Source organism: Hirundo rustica, chromosome 9 (assembly GCF_015227805.2).
Source record: "Hirundo rustica isolate bHirRus1 chromosome 9, bHirRus1.pri.v3, whole genome shotgun sequence".
Lineage (NCBI taxonomy): Eukaryota > Metazoa > Chordata > Aves > Passeriformes > Hirundinidae > Hirundo > Hirundo rustica.
In genome coordinates, this window is record NC_053458.1 from 29,731,230 (window position 1) to 29,746,153 (window position 14,924).

Genomic DNA, 14,924 nt, shown 5'->3' on the forward strand with positions numbered 1-14,924 from the left:
GCAAATACTCCGGAGATCAGAGTACAAACTGCTATCTGCAAAAGGGAAGCCATAGAACACACGCTCTTAGCTCTCAAACTGAGGCAGGAGAATGCTTTCTGGAACAATTTCCCAACATTTCAGACCATTCATGACAAAATATCTCCCAAAACAAGGCAGCAGAACAGAGAAAGTCCTTACCTCTGGTAGAATCCTTGCTTTGGTTATACCTCGGATTTTGTAGAGGCACCTCACTAGACTTGTTGCTCCACATTGTGTCAATTTACCTAAAAGAAAAATTAGTTATGTAAGAATCAAAGAGGTAAAAGTAAAAATAAATGTATCTTAGCCTAAAGAGAACATAGCCTTGACCATTATGATGAATGACCACCTCATCTGATGACTTCAAACCTTCATCATGAACAAGGTCAGATAATCAGCATGAAATCACAGATGTGGTCACAGCTTCCTGCAGAAACCACAGAATTCCACGGATAAAGAAGGGTTTGATTTTGTTCTCTGTCATAAAGAAACATTAACTTGATAAAAGGAGGCCCAGAGGTCGACACAGTTTCGATCAGAGCAACAAGTATTGCAGCAAGTCTGAAGAAGTCCACACTGAAATATTGCACACATGAGCCTAACAGAGACAGCACCACACGGCTTGAACCTATAAATGCTTGGGGAAAATACCCAACTCCACCAGTGACTGAATAGATGTGTCACACATCTCTGTAAAAGGAAAAGGCACAGCAGAACTGCATGGCAGGACACTACAGCCAGGAAAAAAACCACAAGGCTGGTGCCACTGGTGTTTTCCTGTGAACTTCAAAGGTAAGACTCACAGTGAATCTAAAATTAAAGTGTGAACTCCCAGCCACTATCACTAAAGTAGTTTTCATACAGGAGAAAAGGAAGAAAACCACCAAACAACAACAAAAAAGGACCCAGCACATGCTTACTGAGCTGTCTTCATAACACACTGACAATGCTTCTGCTATGGAAAGAAAAAATCAGGTGACTACAGAATTCCAACAGGAAGTTCTAAACCTCTGAAAGAGTCATAAAACCACACACATTTTCCTGTCTCTTCTTTCATGAACTCCCAGAGGTATTTTTCCTTTTTTTAAATTTCTTTTGCTCTCACTTCCCTACACCATGTGCCATATAAAAAAGGAATCAAATATAAAGAGCAATCTTCTGGTAAAAGCAGACCAAAATTAACACTACTACTTACTGAAACAGATCTCTGCCCATGTATTTTGTGTCAATGTTTTTTGTCATATATGGTTTTAAGGATACTCACAGTGACCAGCAGTAAAGTTTGGTCTCACATTCAGTCATATATCCTGTATTTATATAGCAGTAAGTTAACCCCAAAAAACTGCTCTTATGCCCCAGGAAAAACCATCAATAATAAGAACACAGGTCTTCAAAAAGACTTTTAGTTGTGACTTTCTTTAATGAGTCCAAGTAAGGGAAAGAGTTAGGAAAAGGCATGTAAGCTTATATATGTAGGTACAAAAGCACAAGTCCACAATAATGCAGAAGTTCTAGAAAGGAAGGGTGGGTGTGTTAGTTTTTAAGTATCCAATAGTTATGGGCATCAAACCAAGTGTAGTTAGAAAATTCTGCTTCTAGGACAGGTGCTGAAGAGCTCATACATGCAGAACAGCACTTTGTGCCTCACATCATTCACGCTGTAAATCACAGCACTGCCCTGCCCTGGAAATCATCCAGCTGATCCTCTCCATCTTTGGAGAAAAGAGCTGTTGGGCCAGAAATGCAGAAAATAAATATTAATAAAAATGAGGGAATTTTCCATAGAGAACTGATTTTGAGAGCTGCTGAAAACACTCTATCATACCAGTATCAGTTTCTTGCCCAAATACATATGTAACAAAACCTACTCCATATGCAAATTGAGCATATGGTGACTTCTAGACAAGCAACCATCTATTAAAGGATTAAGTATCCATCTTTGTGTAATTGCTTGGGATTTATTCTTATCATTAGAATTATTAGTATAGATAAGAAAATTTAATCAGGGACTATAATTGTTCTTTTTATTTTATACACACAAATCTATATAGCATATTTTAGGAAGCCCTGCGAACGTAGAATTGTAACACACTCTATGCACTCCTTAAATCAACATGTTTAATCTGGTACTTTTCAATCTGAAATTGCTTGTTAATAGCTTTCATCCTGACACTAAAAACTGCCAGTCTGAGCTGAACAGAACTCATTCAGACAGTGAACACCTTATATAGTGCACACTACACACAGTGAGCAGCACACGTGTGTGAGAATAACAGACACTGAGTTATTCCCACAGGCGCATGCTGATGATCGCCAGTGGCCAATAATTCTATCTCAACCCCTTCAAAAGTCTCTAATGCTCCTCATAAAAGGCCATTCAACCTCTCCTCCAAGCTGGGAAGAAATCAGAAAGCATCTTGCTGTGCTTATCCTAACGCACACCAGCTGCAGTACCAGCGCCACGTGCAAAGTTTGACCCTGACAGGCTTCAGAGCAGCCCCTGAGATTCACTGAGCGGTTCTGCTAAACTCAGGTTGCTGCTGATTGAAAAAAGGGACACGTCAGAACCGAGCACTCTGGAGCTGTCTATGGTTTCAGGAAGGCAACGCCTCAGCAGCTTTTGGTACTGATGTAATCGTAACTCTGAGGGTCTGGGGTTTAGGTGTCCCTCTTCCAGTACTTTGGAAAGGTGGAGAAATTGATGAGATTTTTAAAACCTACATACAAATAAATTATGTTGATTCCCATAAACTGCTGAACGCCCACATATTATTAAAATAACTTGTTTCTATTGCTATAGTTTACATGAATAAGCAGCACTCTATTAAAAAACCCAAGCACTTGTACAATTCAATACCCTGCCTCTGCAAAAAGTTCAACCAGACAGAGAAGACTCTGAATTGTTACCAAAAGTACAGAAAGAGGTGGGGAATAAAAAAGAAATAAATCCAGACACAGTTACCATGTCTGTTTATAGGACTTGCATGCAGGGTAATAGACCAGTTAAACACTAAAATAAAATGAAATTAATATTGATCAGAGAATAATACTAAACAAAACAACAACAAAAAAATTGAAATTATTTTTAACTACATTTTCCATCAATATGAAAGTTGTCTCCAAGTCCCATGAATAACTTTTAGATAAAATACATAAGAACTACACTCTGAAATCATTGCTTCAAAGAGATCTCATTGTGCTAAACTAAATGATCCATCTCTATTTAATACTGACCTTAAACAATGAGACTGAGCTCAAAAGATGAAATGCCAAAGAACTTCTGAGGAGACAGCACTGATGGCAAAAGGTTATCCGCAGGCTGGATAAGGCTTTGAGAATCTTAAAGATTGTTGGGAAAAAAGGTGGAAGACTGCAAAATCAACAGAACTAATCTCATGGTTACTGGATTGCTCGCTGGGAGACATAGACATCCCACACAGGTCCATTCAAGGCTCGTTTGCCAAGCCTTGGGTGAGAGATTACGATACAAACACCATTGTGTTCTGACATTTCAATCCCACATCAAGTGCCCATCTCATTCTTTAGTCACATAGCCAAAAAAAAAAAAAAAAAGTACACAAGAGAAGGGACAGCAAAGGGACAGCAGAACTGCTTCAGAGGAGAACCTAAGAGGAAGCATGAAAGGAAACAATACACTCCAGACTCCTGGAAGGAACTGGATTGGGGGATGGATACAGGACCTGACAAGCACTCTCTTCTACAAACACTGTTCCTACAGGAAGACACTGAAGAGAACTGACAGATCAGAAAACGCATGAGAAAGCACCGGAAAAGAGGAAATGGAAACAAAGAGAAAACCACTGCCACATAAAAAAGGAACATGAGAAACCAACACATTTATTACTAAACATACCAAGGATAGCGTTGAAAGGTACAGCGGGCAGCAAATCAAGAGGTCAACATAGTTAAGAGCACGGCACTTTAGAAAGAGCAGGAGATATGAAAGCAGAATATGCTTAGCAAAGATGTGAAGATATTAAAAACGAGACTGGGAAAAAGAGAAAGAAAAATGGTGAGAGAAGCAGGATATAAAAAGGAAGAGAATGAGAAAGGTAGGAAGGTCAGAGAAATGTAATGAACTTCTGAGGAACTGGGAAAAAGGAAGGAAAAAAACCCCACGTGTATTGGTTCAACTGTGAAGTTTTTTCAAATATCCTTGGTAAGGTTTCTTTTCTTAGTTGCACAGACTTGGTAAGAAAAGAGGAAACTCAGAACTCATGGCACTGGAAGAAGGAAACAGGAGAGGAAGCTGAATTGTGCAGATTCAGAGAAGGAAGACAATGTGAACAAGAGATCACTCACTGCTATTTTCACTAACAGTGGTTATGAAAAAAACCCCAGTATTCACAGGAAACAGCATTCCTCAAGACTCTGTTTCTTATAAAAACACAAGGGATACTGAACTAAAGGGATGCCACAAAAGAAAAGATCAAGGTTTGCTAAGAGTATGGAATGAAACAAGTTATTAACATTGACTTCTATGGAATATTCTCAAGTGTTTTATCCACATAGTGGCAGATTTTGCTACAAACGGGGTACACAGTGCACAAGGACAACATTTCATGCTGTTTAAGCAAAAATAAGGCACCGGTGCCAACTAAAGAAGCCATCTTTTCCTTTCTTTATGCCTGGATCTTTCTTGCCTTATTCAGGCGGAAAGTCAATGGGCTTATGTTGTAAAGCAAAGTGAACTGGGAGTCTGGTACAGGCTAAAAGAATTTTGCCTGTGCAGAAGGGATGGAGGCAGAAGGGATGGAGACACCGGTGAACAGCTGGATCAGTCTCAGTCCTGTACTGGCTGTTGCTCCCCAGCATCAAACGTGTGAAGCTGCTCTTGCCTTTGCCTCGAGGAGAACAGAGGGACTGGGGAAAACAAGAGCTATTCACCTTCTTCTTACCAGTGGAGATACCACTAGAGTTCAAGGGCGCCCCGCCCCAGTGTGTCCCACACCTCACACAGTGCCCACTTGTCTGGGGAGGAAATGCACACAGACACAAAGAAGTGGTTTTCGGGATGGTTTTTCCTGTTTGCAAAAACATTTTAAGTTTCCATGTATAAATACAAAGGTGACTTCTGAATCTTAAGAGACGCTCTGGAGCTCCTGTCTCTGCAGCTAAAGCTCTGCATTGCTGGCAGTAACAGACACAGGTGGACAGGCACAGGCAGAGCCAGTCCAATGAAAGTGATGGAAATTATATTTAAAGATGCCAGAAACACTTTCCATGTCTCCTCAAATACCACAAAATACAATTTATTATGATATGCTTGAGTCTGGAATAAAAATAACGCTAATCTACTCGTTTTTCCGGAATCCAAGTTCTTACCATGCTGCATTATCCTATTTAAATAAGAGTTAAAAATATCCGTAATACATTGTTCTAAGACTTGTTTTGGTTATGTATATGGGCTTTAAAAATGCTTTTTGATACAAGAGTGACATACCCTTTCTTTGGCCAGAGCATATTTTGAGAAAACTTTGCCCTTCACCACTATCAGAGGCAGGCAATGTACTGACCTTCCTCAGGACTGAGGACAAATTGCAGCACAACAAACAAATGCATGATGTGTTTGTCCAAAAAGCTCCACATCTCCAGAATCTACAGCTGACACTGCAGAATGAGGCAGGTCCTCCCTCCACCTTCCAATGCTCATTTATACAATAAGCTTTCAAATGAAATATAAAGGAAGTGAACACCAGCAATGCCCAAGGAGCTCTTCAATGTTAGCTGCTCTGAGTGATCTAATTTTAGATAATATTCAATATTTGGTCTTGTAATACAATCAGTATATATACCAGAAGAATTCACATTCCAATCACCATTACTTTGCAAAATAATCAAAATTTAAAAAAAAAAAAAAAGCTTCATAAGTAAAAGAAATTAAATAAAATTTGATCAGTCTTAAGCTAGATAACAAAACAACTTTAGGGATACCAAGGCAGTACAAAGAAAGAGCAATCAAGATACACCACACGCTTGCAGACAGAGGAGCATTTAAAAATTTCAAAGCATGTGTCACTACCTCTAGCTGTTAACCAGGAAGATAAATGACATAAACACACATCCATCAAATGTCAAAAAACCCAGCAGAAAATACAAATATGTTTCCTGAGTTCTATGATTAAATCACTGGCACCAGTCAGCTACTAAATTTGCATCCAAACTATAGTGAAGATTTCTCTATAAATGAAACATTTCTGGATCTGATTCTTTCCAACTGTATACTGAGAATGGACATTTACCACACCCTTTTGCTACAAAAAGACATGGCAACTTGAAAAAGTGTCTCTGCTTCATCACAAGTGATGGAGAAGTGATAAAAACAATAAAACTGGCCCTAAAAAGGGACTAGTGGTTCTACTGAAAGTGAAATGCATTGAATGCCTTCCTCTGCTGCATCACGTGCCAGGAGGTACTCTGAGGAAAGCTATTGAAATGAATGTTGTGACAGCTAGTGTAACTTGATTCATTGTTCATGAAGAAATCAGAGTACAAAGGCACAGAGAATGCATCCATTTATTAAGGAGATGCACACAAGGGTTTGCCTATCCATTCACAAGTTCTGTATTTTCTTTGACTTCAAAGATCTTGGCATTCATGACTGAGAAGAAAATACCCCAGTTTCTAGAACCAATAAATGCACTCCTGCATTCTCTTTCCTCGGCCTTCAAAACAAGAGTTTGTTCACTCGTTCCACCTCCAGTTACCAGAAACTGCACATTAGAAGATTTCAATTCTTGCAGCCCATAATAAATCCATTCAGCAGAATATGCTCAGATTCTTGAGGTCCTGTCTCATCTCACAAGGAACACTCCACTGTGAGGGAGTCTTCTTAGAACTTACAGGCAATCCTCTCGGCAGAGTACAACAACCAGACCTGTCAGTTTTGAGAAAGACAGCAGCTTTCAACCTCTCAACATGACCACGGACATAGGGGCAGAGAAGCAACTTCACCTGCAGCTGTGTCATCTGCAGGATGACTGCTGTTTCCTTTCAAAGCAAAGAAAAACTTCAGGAAAAATGTTCCAAATGCCACATTCTCGCCTTTGATGCCTCTGCTCAGAATTGCATTCAGAAGGAGCACCTAAGAAGGGCCTTAGTAACACCACAAGACGTCAAAAAAACCCAAACATAAAAATCTTCTGACAAGCTGAACAGTAACCACCAGCTCTGTTTCTGACCTGGCATCACAAGGGTAGATACCAGGGCTCTGCTAAAAGACTTTTTCTTGATCTAGCAAAATGTAGCAATAAGATATTTTCTCATATTTAAATAACACCATCCCTTCAAAAGTTTTTCTGTTTCAGTATGAGAACTCCACCTGGTGCATTGCCATGGATGTGACTTAGTGAGAAATTCTGCCATCGGTGAGAAGTGTTCTTAGGAAGCTAAACCAGCCAGAATTTCTGTTAGCATGCACTAAATTTCAATTGACCTGGTATAATTGATTAGTTCATTTATTTGCTCTATTCTTTCTGTAGCATATTGACAAAGGTTTCAGACTTAGGCGTACAAGTAATTTTATTCTCAATGGAGCAGTCCATTAAAGCCTATTATATCATTAGCACAATGATACACATCTATCTTCCAAGCACTTACATCTATGGATAAATTTTACACTTCTGTTCTAATCCAGCCACGTGCCTAATATATTGACTGCACTGGGAAAGTTTGCTTTCTGCACTCAACTACCAAAGTCCTTCTGTTATCATTACTGCAGCACTACACCTGATCTCATATTAACACTCATATTGATTTAAATAGCATGAATTAGTTCAAGTACATCAATAGCAGAGCTAAACAGTTCTGCTGTACTGATAAAAAGGTGGCTCTCTGATGTAAATTTTCAAGGTGGAGTCGAGCAGATTTAGCAGCTTCACAGTGATGAAGGAATCCAAATATTCCTTGCTACATTCTCTAGCAATCATGTCACTGTCATAGATGCAATGCTCACCTGACTGCATCACAAGCCAGTTCAACTCACTAACATGGCAGAAAATTAATGATTTTTCTTTTATGGTGACTTTTCTTTCAGTTTATCAGGCTGCTGCCAGGACAGTCAAAGTGGGAGGAAAGAAGCAGCAGCAGCACATCACAGCATTCACGTTATGTTGTGCAGCCTCACTCACCCCCCACAGATGGCAACACAGAACAGATCCAGCGCCGTGTGCACTGACACTTCCGATTTCAAACCTAACTGGAAATGCATTAATGGACTGCAGCCTCATCTGAGCGCTCTAAAGTCAATGGGACTAAACACATTAATGACTTTATCCACAAGTCTGCTTGATACAAGGAAACTTTCCTAGCAGAAAGCAGCTGGATGTCTGGTAGAGGGGTGAAAGGAGATGCAAAGTTTATTACATCCAAGTCAACAAAACCTTCAGTACAGATGTAGCAACTCCAAGATTAGATTAGATTCTTATCCATTTAAGGGATGCTTCTGCTATGGTGACACAAACTGCCAATAAAGTTATTTCAAGACATAAAAGACACGATGCACGCTGGTTTATCACTGAGGCATTCAAACCCGGGCTATGCACCAAAGCTCAGTAAAACAAACCCACACAAACAAGATGTTCTATAATTTTAAAATCACTTTCTTTCAGTCACCACCACACCCAGCCTAGGCAGCCTACACGATGATCCATGCCCATCAGCGTTTACTTCCAACTCCTGGCCATGGACACCATTCACTATCCCAGGTTGTTCCAAGCCCCATCTGATCTAGACTTGAACACTTCCAGAGACGGGGCAGCCACAGCTCTGGGCAGCCTGTGCCAGGGCCTCACCACCCTCACAGGGAAGAATTTCTTCCCAATGCCCAAGCTAAACCCAGTCTCTCAGTTTGAAGCCATTCCCTCTTGTCCTATCTCTACAGTTGCCAACGAAGAGTCCCACTCTGGTTTCCTTGTAGGTCCCTTTAGATACTGAACATGCAATCCTCTCTGAACAGCCCCAAGGTTCTCAGCCTGTCTTCACAGGAGAGGCACTCCAGTTCTCTTACCAACTTTGGGGCCTCCTCTGGACTTGCTCCAACAGCTCCACGTCCTTTCTATGCTGGGGACACCAGACCTGTACACAGCACCCCAGGTGAGGTCTCACAAGAGGGGACCAAGAGGGGCACAATCACCTCTCTCAAGATGCTGCCCACACTCCTTTGGATGCACGTCATTTCCAGGGTACCCTGGCCCCTCACAGAAATGGGCCATTACAACATGTATTCAGCTGCTCTGCTCAGTGGGAGCAGGTTGCCTTCTGTTTAAAGCAGCGTCACTCACAGAAACCAAAGCCTTCTACAGTTTACACTGTTCACGTGGCCACACCCTCAGTTGTATTTAATTATCTCAAGCATTACCTAATGAAACTGTTGCAGCAACCAGAACTATAGCGAAGAGACAGCAAAACTCAGCCCGTCCGTGCAGACAGCCTGAGAGAACATCGAGAACTTACACACAAAGCAGTGAATCACTTACAGCTCCACACGTTTGTCCCACAAACACTTCTGGTCACCGTACTTTGAGTTTTCAAATCAGTACAACAGTTGAAGCAGCTTAAGATGACAAACCCTCCTCGCCCCCCAAAACAACCAGCCTGTTTCAAGACAGTGGATTGTTCATCCACACAATGAAGGTATTTGACAGACAAACCTCTACCTGCAAACTTACACAATGTGCCAGGAGATGCTTGGCTGCTGAGCTACAGCTTATATCCAGAGACAGAAACAATGAGAGAACCAGAAAACTGTCAAGGTTGGAAGAGACCTTTAAGATCACCAAGTCAAATCATTCACCGACTGCATCCCTTAAACCACTAAACCTCACGGCCAGATCCAGACACTTCCTAAACACCTCTGGGGATGGTGACTCCACCACCTCCCTGGGCAACCTACTCCAGTGCCTTGACCACCCTAACTATCCCACAAAAACTAGACTGACAGCAGGCAATACACCACACAAAACTGCATCCACAGGAAAAACAACAACAACAAAACCCAACAAAAAACAACAACCAAAAGAAAAAAGGAAAACAAAACAAAACCCAAAATCCAACACAGTCATACTCCTATAGAAGCCTTTATGACCCCAAAAGGCACATTGAATGGCACCGATGAAGTCAGAGAACGCTCGGGGCAGATGTTCCCGGGGATGTCAGGAGGACTTTGAGCGGGCAGACACTGAGCGATGCCGCAATGCCGGGGCAGGACGCCCTGGCACAGCACCGCCACAAGCAAAGCGCACATTTAAACTTTAAAAGCTCCGTCCCGGTGCTCAGGGCGGCTCCGAGGGCAGCAGGGCCACCCCGGGTTCTGTTTCTGCTTCTCCACAGAAACACTCGGGGTCGGCGGTTTCCCCCACAAAACGCGAAAAGACAACAGCGAAACGGAGCACCCCAACCCTCTCCCTTCACCCGCCACCCCCCGGTACGACGAGCAGCGGAAAACAAATTAAAACTAGAAAAAGAAAGACACTTAACGGGTGAAGCGGATGCCGCGGACACGCCGGAGCCGGGCGGAGCGGCCGAGCCAAGTGACAGCCGGCAACTCCTCGGGCCGGGCCCGCCCCGGCCCCACCTCGCCCGACGCCCCGGCGGGGCGGCACCGCCGGCCGAGCGCGGCCTGGGGCGGCGGCGCGGGCCGCTCCCGCCGCCTCCTCACCTGCTGGACGCCCGCTGCGCCGGCGGCAGGTCGCGGCACATCCCGCGGAGGGCGGGCGGAGGGCGGGCGGCTCGAGCCCGGTGCGCGGGCCCTCAGCGGGCCCTCAGCGCCGCCATTACCGGCCCGCAACTGACACGGAGCGGCGGCGGCGGCGGCGCACCGGGAACTCTCGCGAGAACCGGCCCGCCGCCGACCTTCCCAGCATGGCGCCGTCCCGCCGGGCCCCCTCGGCGCCGGCCGCCATCTTGGGTGCGGCGCGGCTGCCCTGCCCTCCCTCAGGCTCGGGAGAGCCTCGTTCTCCAGTATTTCCCTCGGAGCTTTTCTTTTTCCCCTCACAGTTCTACAGGCTCGACCTGCCGGGTCAGTCCCCTTGGCGATTTATATGCAGAGCCCTGGGTGTTGGTGCAAGGCCAGGTCTTGGCAATGCTAATTAAACCCAGCGCTGATGTTGGCATTCCTGAAGCGGCTCCAGCCGAAACTAGGGCACCGCTTTTTAGTCATTTGTGTTCACAGCTAAGTAATCTTTAGAAAAAGATTATTATTATTATTATTATTTTTAATTTGCCGATGAAAGCGTCTCTAATTACGCTCTCCCAAATTTAAATTTAAATAAACATTTGCAGAACTTCAGAGACATGACTGGGAACCACGGGCTTCATTTCACTTTTAACACTCATTATAGACACGGAAGAATTTGTTAGTATACTGACTTCTAACGCATGGATTCCACCCTGAAGATGCATTAAAACCACCCACGCTTCAAAAATAGGTCTAAGATATTATCCAGCTATAGCAAAATTATTTCCACTGAATAAGGAAAGTTATTAGAATAGGAAAAAAGAATTTCTTCCTACAGTTATTTTGGGAATGTTGCCTTCAGGGCCTGTCTACAGCTTCCCCAGTCTGGTTTTCAGTCATTAGTGTGATTGTTTGGTGCCAAATTTCTTGGGGGAGCACGGGGATGGAGAGTTATCTACCCCAAACACTAAAGGATCATGGCAAATACTGGAGCTACTTATTTCGGGGGTTTTGTTTTGTTGAGGTTTTTTTTTTGTTTTTTTTTTTTTTAACTTCACTAAAAAGGATTTACCTATTTTTACACAGCCTCTCCTCTAGTAAATGGCCAACATTTTGCACGTAAGTTATTCCAGTATGGGAACATCATAGGAAAACAGCCTAAATGCTGAGAGATTACAGCTATGAGGTTTAGGCAATGCAGAATTTAATCACGTCACAATTACAGGATACTCATTTAGCCTTAATTTGGGTCTTTTACATATACAAACTAATTACAGAGTACATTTTCCTGCATAAGCATACCTCCTGTGAAAGCAGAGGTAAGCTCGCAATGTCAGTGGTTAAACCTTTGGAAGTTATTTTGTTTTGCCAGATGAGGAGAAAAAAATGCCTGAACATGGAAAGACAAGCACGGCTCCAGTGGGAAAGAGTGGTAAGTAGTGCCAAATTCCCTCCTGAGTCCTCGAGGAGTGAACTTGCTGCTCCCAAATGCAGGAGGCTCTAAGTAGTAATAATAATAATGGCTATTTCAGTCAATGAAAACAATATTACTACAATGTATGGAAGTCCTGATTGCAGACTGGGGCAAATTAAATTATTACATTCCCATCATCACGTAGTGTTTGTTTAAATTTACTGCTTAATATTGCTGGACTGGCAGCCTATTTAAATTATTCAGCACTTTCGTAATGTACTGCCTCTTTAATTATGCTTTTAAACATAGTTTCTCTTTTCTGCTTGGAAGCAGTTAGTCTAGTTTCACGCTCTTCCTTCTCATCTCCAGGCAAACTAGGCATCACATTAGGATTTTCTCAAATCATTTGGTTTCAGCCAAATAAAATTAAAAGGCAGTGTTTGTATCTTGGTTTTGCTGTTTGTTCTCTGTATCTGCCAGTGGAACCCAGCTGTAACCCTTCAGACTGCACTTCCAAAGATTCCCTTGCAGCGAGCAGAAAGCTCTGCCGGGCAAGAGAAGAGAAAGAAAAAGACATTCTCGTGGAAAACGCAATCACCTCGTGAAATTCAGAAATAAAGAAACCGTTTACCTGCAAACAGGCACAGCTGAGAGGACGGGAGGAGCTGGACACTCTCCAGCTGGACGAGCTCCCTAAAGGGAAAAGCAACGGCGGGAACAGCAGTGGAGGTGGTGCAGGGAGGCTCGCAGAAAGTTAAAAGTAATGAGCCACATTCTCATCTTTCACGAACTCGGTTATTGCAGCTTTAAGAGAGAGGTTTGGAAAGTTTTCCACTCCACACTGTTCTTGCACAGCCCTTCTAAAATTAGAAAGGGGCAGCTGGCTCCTGCAGCCAAGAGCCCCCAGACTCCCTCCCCCCTTTCCCTGATTGACGTGGCTCCCGAGAGCCATGGAGGAATTTGGGGAAGGGTGCTTCCACCTGTTGGACATGGAATGAGATTTTCCAGGCATACAATTATAAATCCAACTGTCAGGAGCTGACAATAAAACAGGACACAGGACAGCTGTGAGGACTACAGGACATCCCCCTCCCTTCTCTGTGCTCCTACAACTTTGCAGTCCATCTGACAGCAGAAGCGATGCATGAAAAATTGTTCTCTTATAAAATAAAGGCATCACTTCAGATTTCTTCCCACAGTTTTCCAACTGAACCACAGGGCCCTAACACAGAATCTGGCAAGTGGTTCATATTTCATTACACCCCGCCAAAACCAGATTCTTTTTCCTGAATACAGCAATTGCACTGCAGATGGTGCATATAGCTGTGCCCTGTACAGCAAATAATTTTATGCCTGCCTTAACATGGAGCTCTCACCTTACCTTTTGCACTCGGTTTGAGCTGAACTTTTCATTCTAAACAAATATAATTTTCGAAAACAAGGATATGAAAGCCACAACTTTTTTTTTTTTTTCCCTCAGAAAGTATGATTTTGTTGATGTGAAAAAATAGGGGGTAGAAATTAATTCCTTTTTCCAAACCTGCTCAGCATGCTCCATACTCAGCACAGCGTGACTCAGAGCAGGGCGTGAGAGAAAAGGTAACAGCTGGGCAGTACTTTGTTCTGGGTCCCTTTCACCATCCACTGCTGAAGGCAGTAGGTATTTCCATCCTGCAGGTGCCCACAGGTGACAGCAGGAGAGTGGCCAAACTCCCCCTTCCACCTGCAGTTCCATCTGCTCAGGATCCCAGGAGCACTTTGACCATCTCCAGTCCAATTTGCAGAGCGCTGGAAATCTTGTCTGCAGCTTGGGGTGCAGCTGGTTCAACCTCACACCCTCCAAAAGATCATGTTCTACTTTTTTTTTTTTTTTTTTTTTTTTGCTAAAGGCCACAGAAGAAAAATCCCCTTCTTGGTCTCAAGGCCAGATCTGATGTCTTTGCTGTGTAAAACCACATTTTTTCTGTCACAAACTAATTTCCTGATCTGCTGACAGTCAGGGACACTTCAACTTCACAAGCGATTTCTCAAGAAGGAGCCAAACTATTTTACAGTTTGGAAAACATCAAATGACTCCATTTGCCCCAGGCAACGAAATAATTATACAAGGAGGATAGTAATCAGCTGCCTGTGAGGAACACAGACAGACATTACTCTTCACCTCTGGCTGAGTAGGAGTTGCTTAATGAGATCTGCATTAAGTTCCTGTGGATATTTAATGAGAGCCTTTTAAGGACAAACCCACAAAAAGCTACAGAAGGACCTGCTGCTTCAAGAGCAGGAAGAGTCTTCTAATCCTGAGCCTCTCCCCCTCCTATGGAATGGGGAACTGACTATACCATCTTGTTTTTCACCTTTTTCAGACTAAGCAGCACTATATATTTGGAAATACACCCTTGTAGGCTTTCCATACAGTTCACAACAGCAAAAAGAAAAGTTACTTTCCTTTGGCTAGCACAACATTAAGTCTTTAGTTTCCAGACCTTCCTATTTTCTGTTAAATCAGGAATATAGCTCTTTGATACCTACAAGGAAGAGAAGTTTTAGAGACAGAAAACAACCTTAGTTAGACATGTTTTATTTGTATGTGTGTGGAATCTCATGTCTTCATATAACAACTTTGTAATTCTTTTTTTGCTTTTGTTTTGTGGTGGCCAGTTCTGGTAATTTTTTTCCAGTAACTTTTCAGTAAGATTGTCCCTCCAGTCAGTTCACAGAGGACTTGCAACACCAAAGGTACAGAACGTGCAGCTAGGAGTGGAACAAGAATGAAGTCATCCCTTTTGTCAGCTG

General features: G+C 42.9%; 1 protein-coding gene across 6 annotated transcripts in view; it reads right to left on the reverse strand.

Annotated features, from left to right (window-relative positions):
* Positions 1–10,758, reverse strand: part of CEP350 (centrosomal protein 350) — a 69,667-nt gene extending 58,909 nt beyond the window's left edge. For all 6 annotated transcript variants that reach the window (XM_040072558.1, XM_040072559.1, XM_040072556.1 and 3 more), the window contains exons 1-2: positions 10,700–10,758; positions 181–266 (exon numbers count right to left, since the gene is read on the reverse strand). In XM_040072558.1, the coding sequence (XP_039928492.1) occupies positions 181–253 (73 nt within the window). In that variant the 5' untranslated portion in view covers positions 254–266; positions 10,700–10,758. The remainder of the gene's footprint in view (positions 1–180; positions 267–10,699) is intronic.
* Between the last annotated feature and the right edge of the window lie 4,166 nt (positions 10,759–14,924).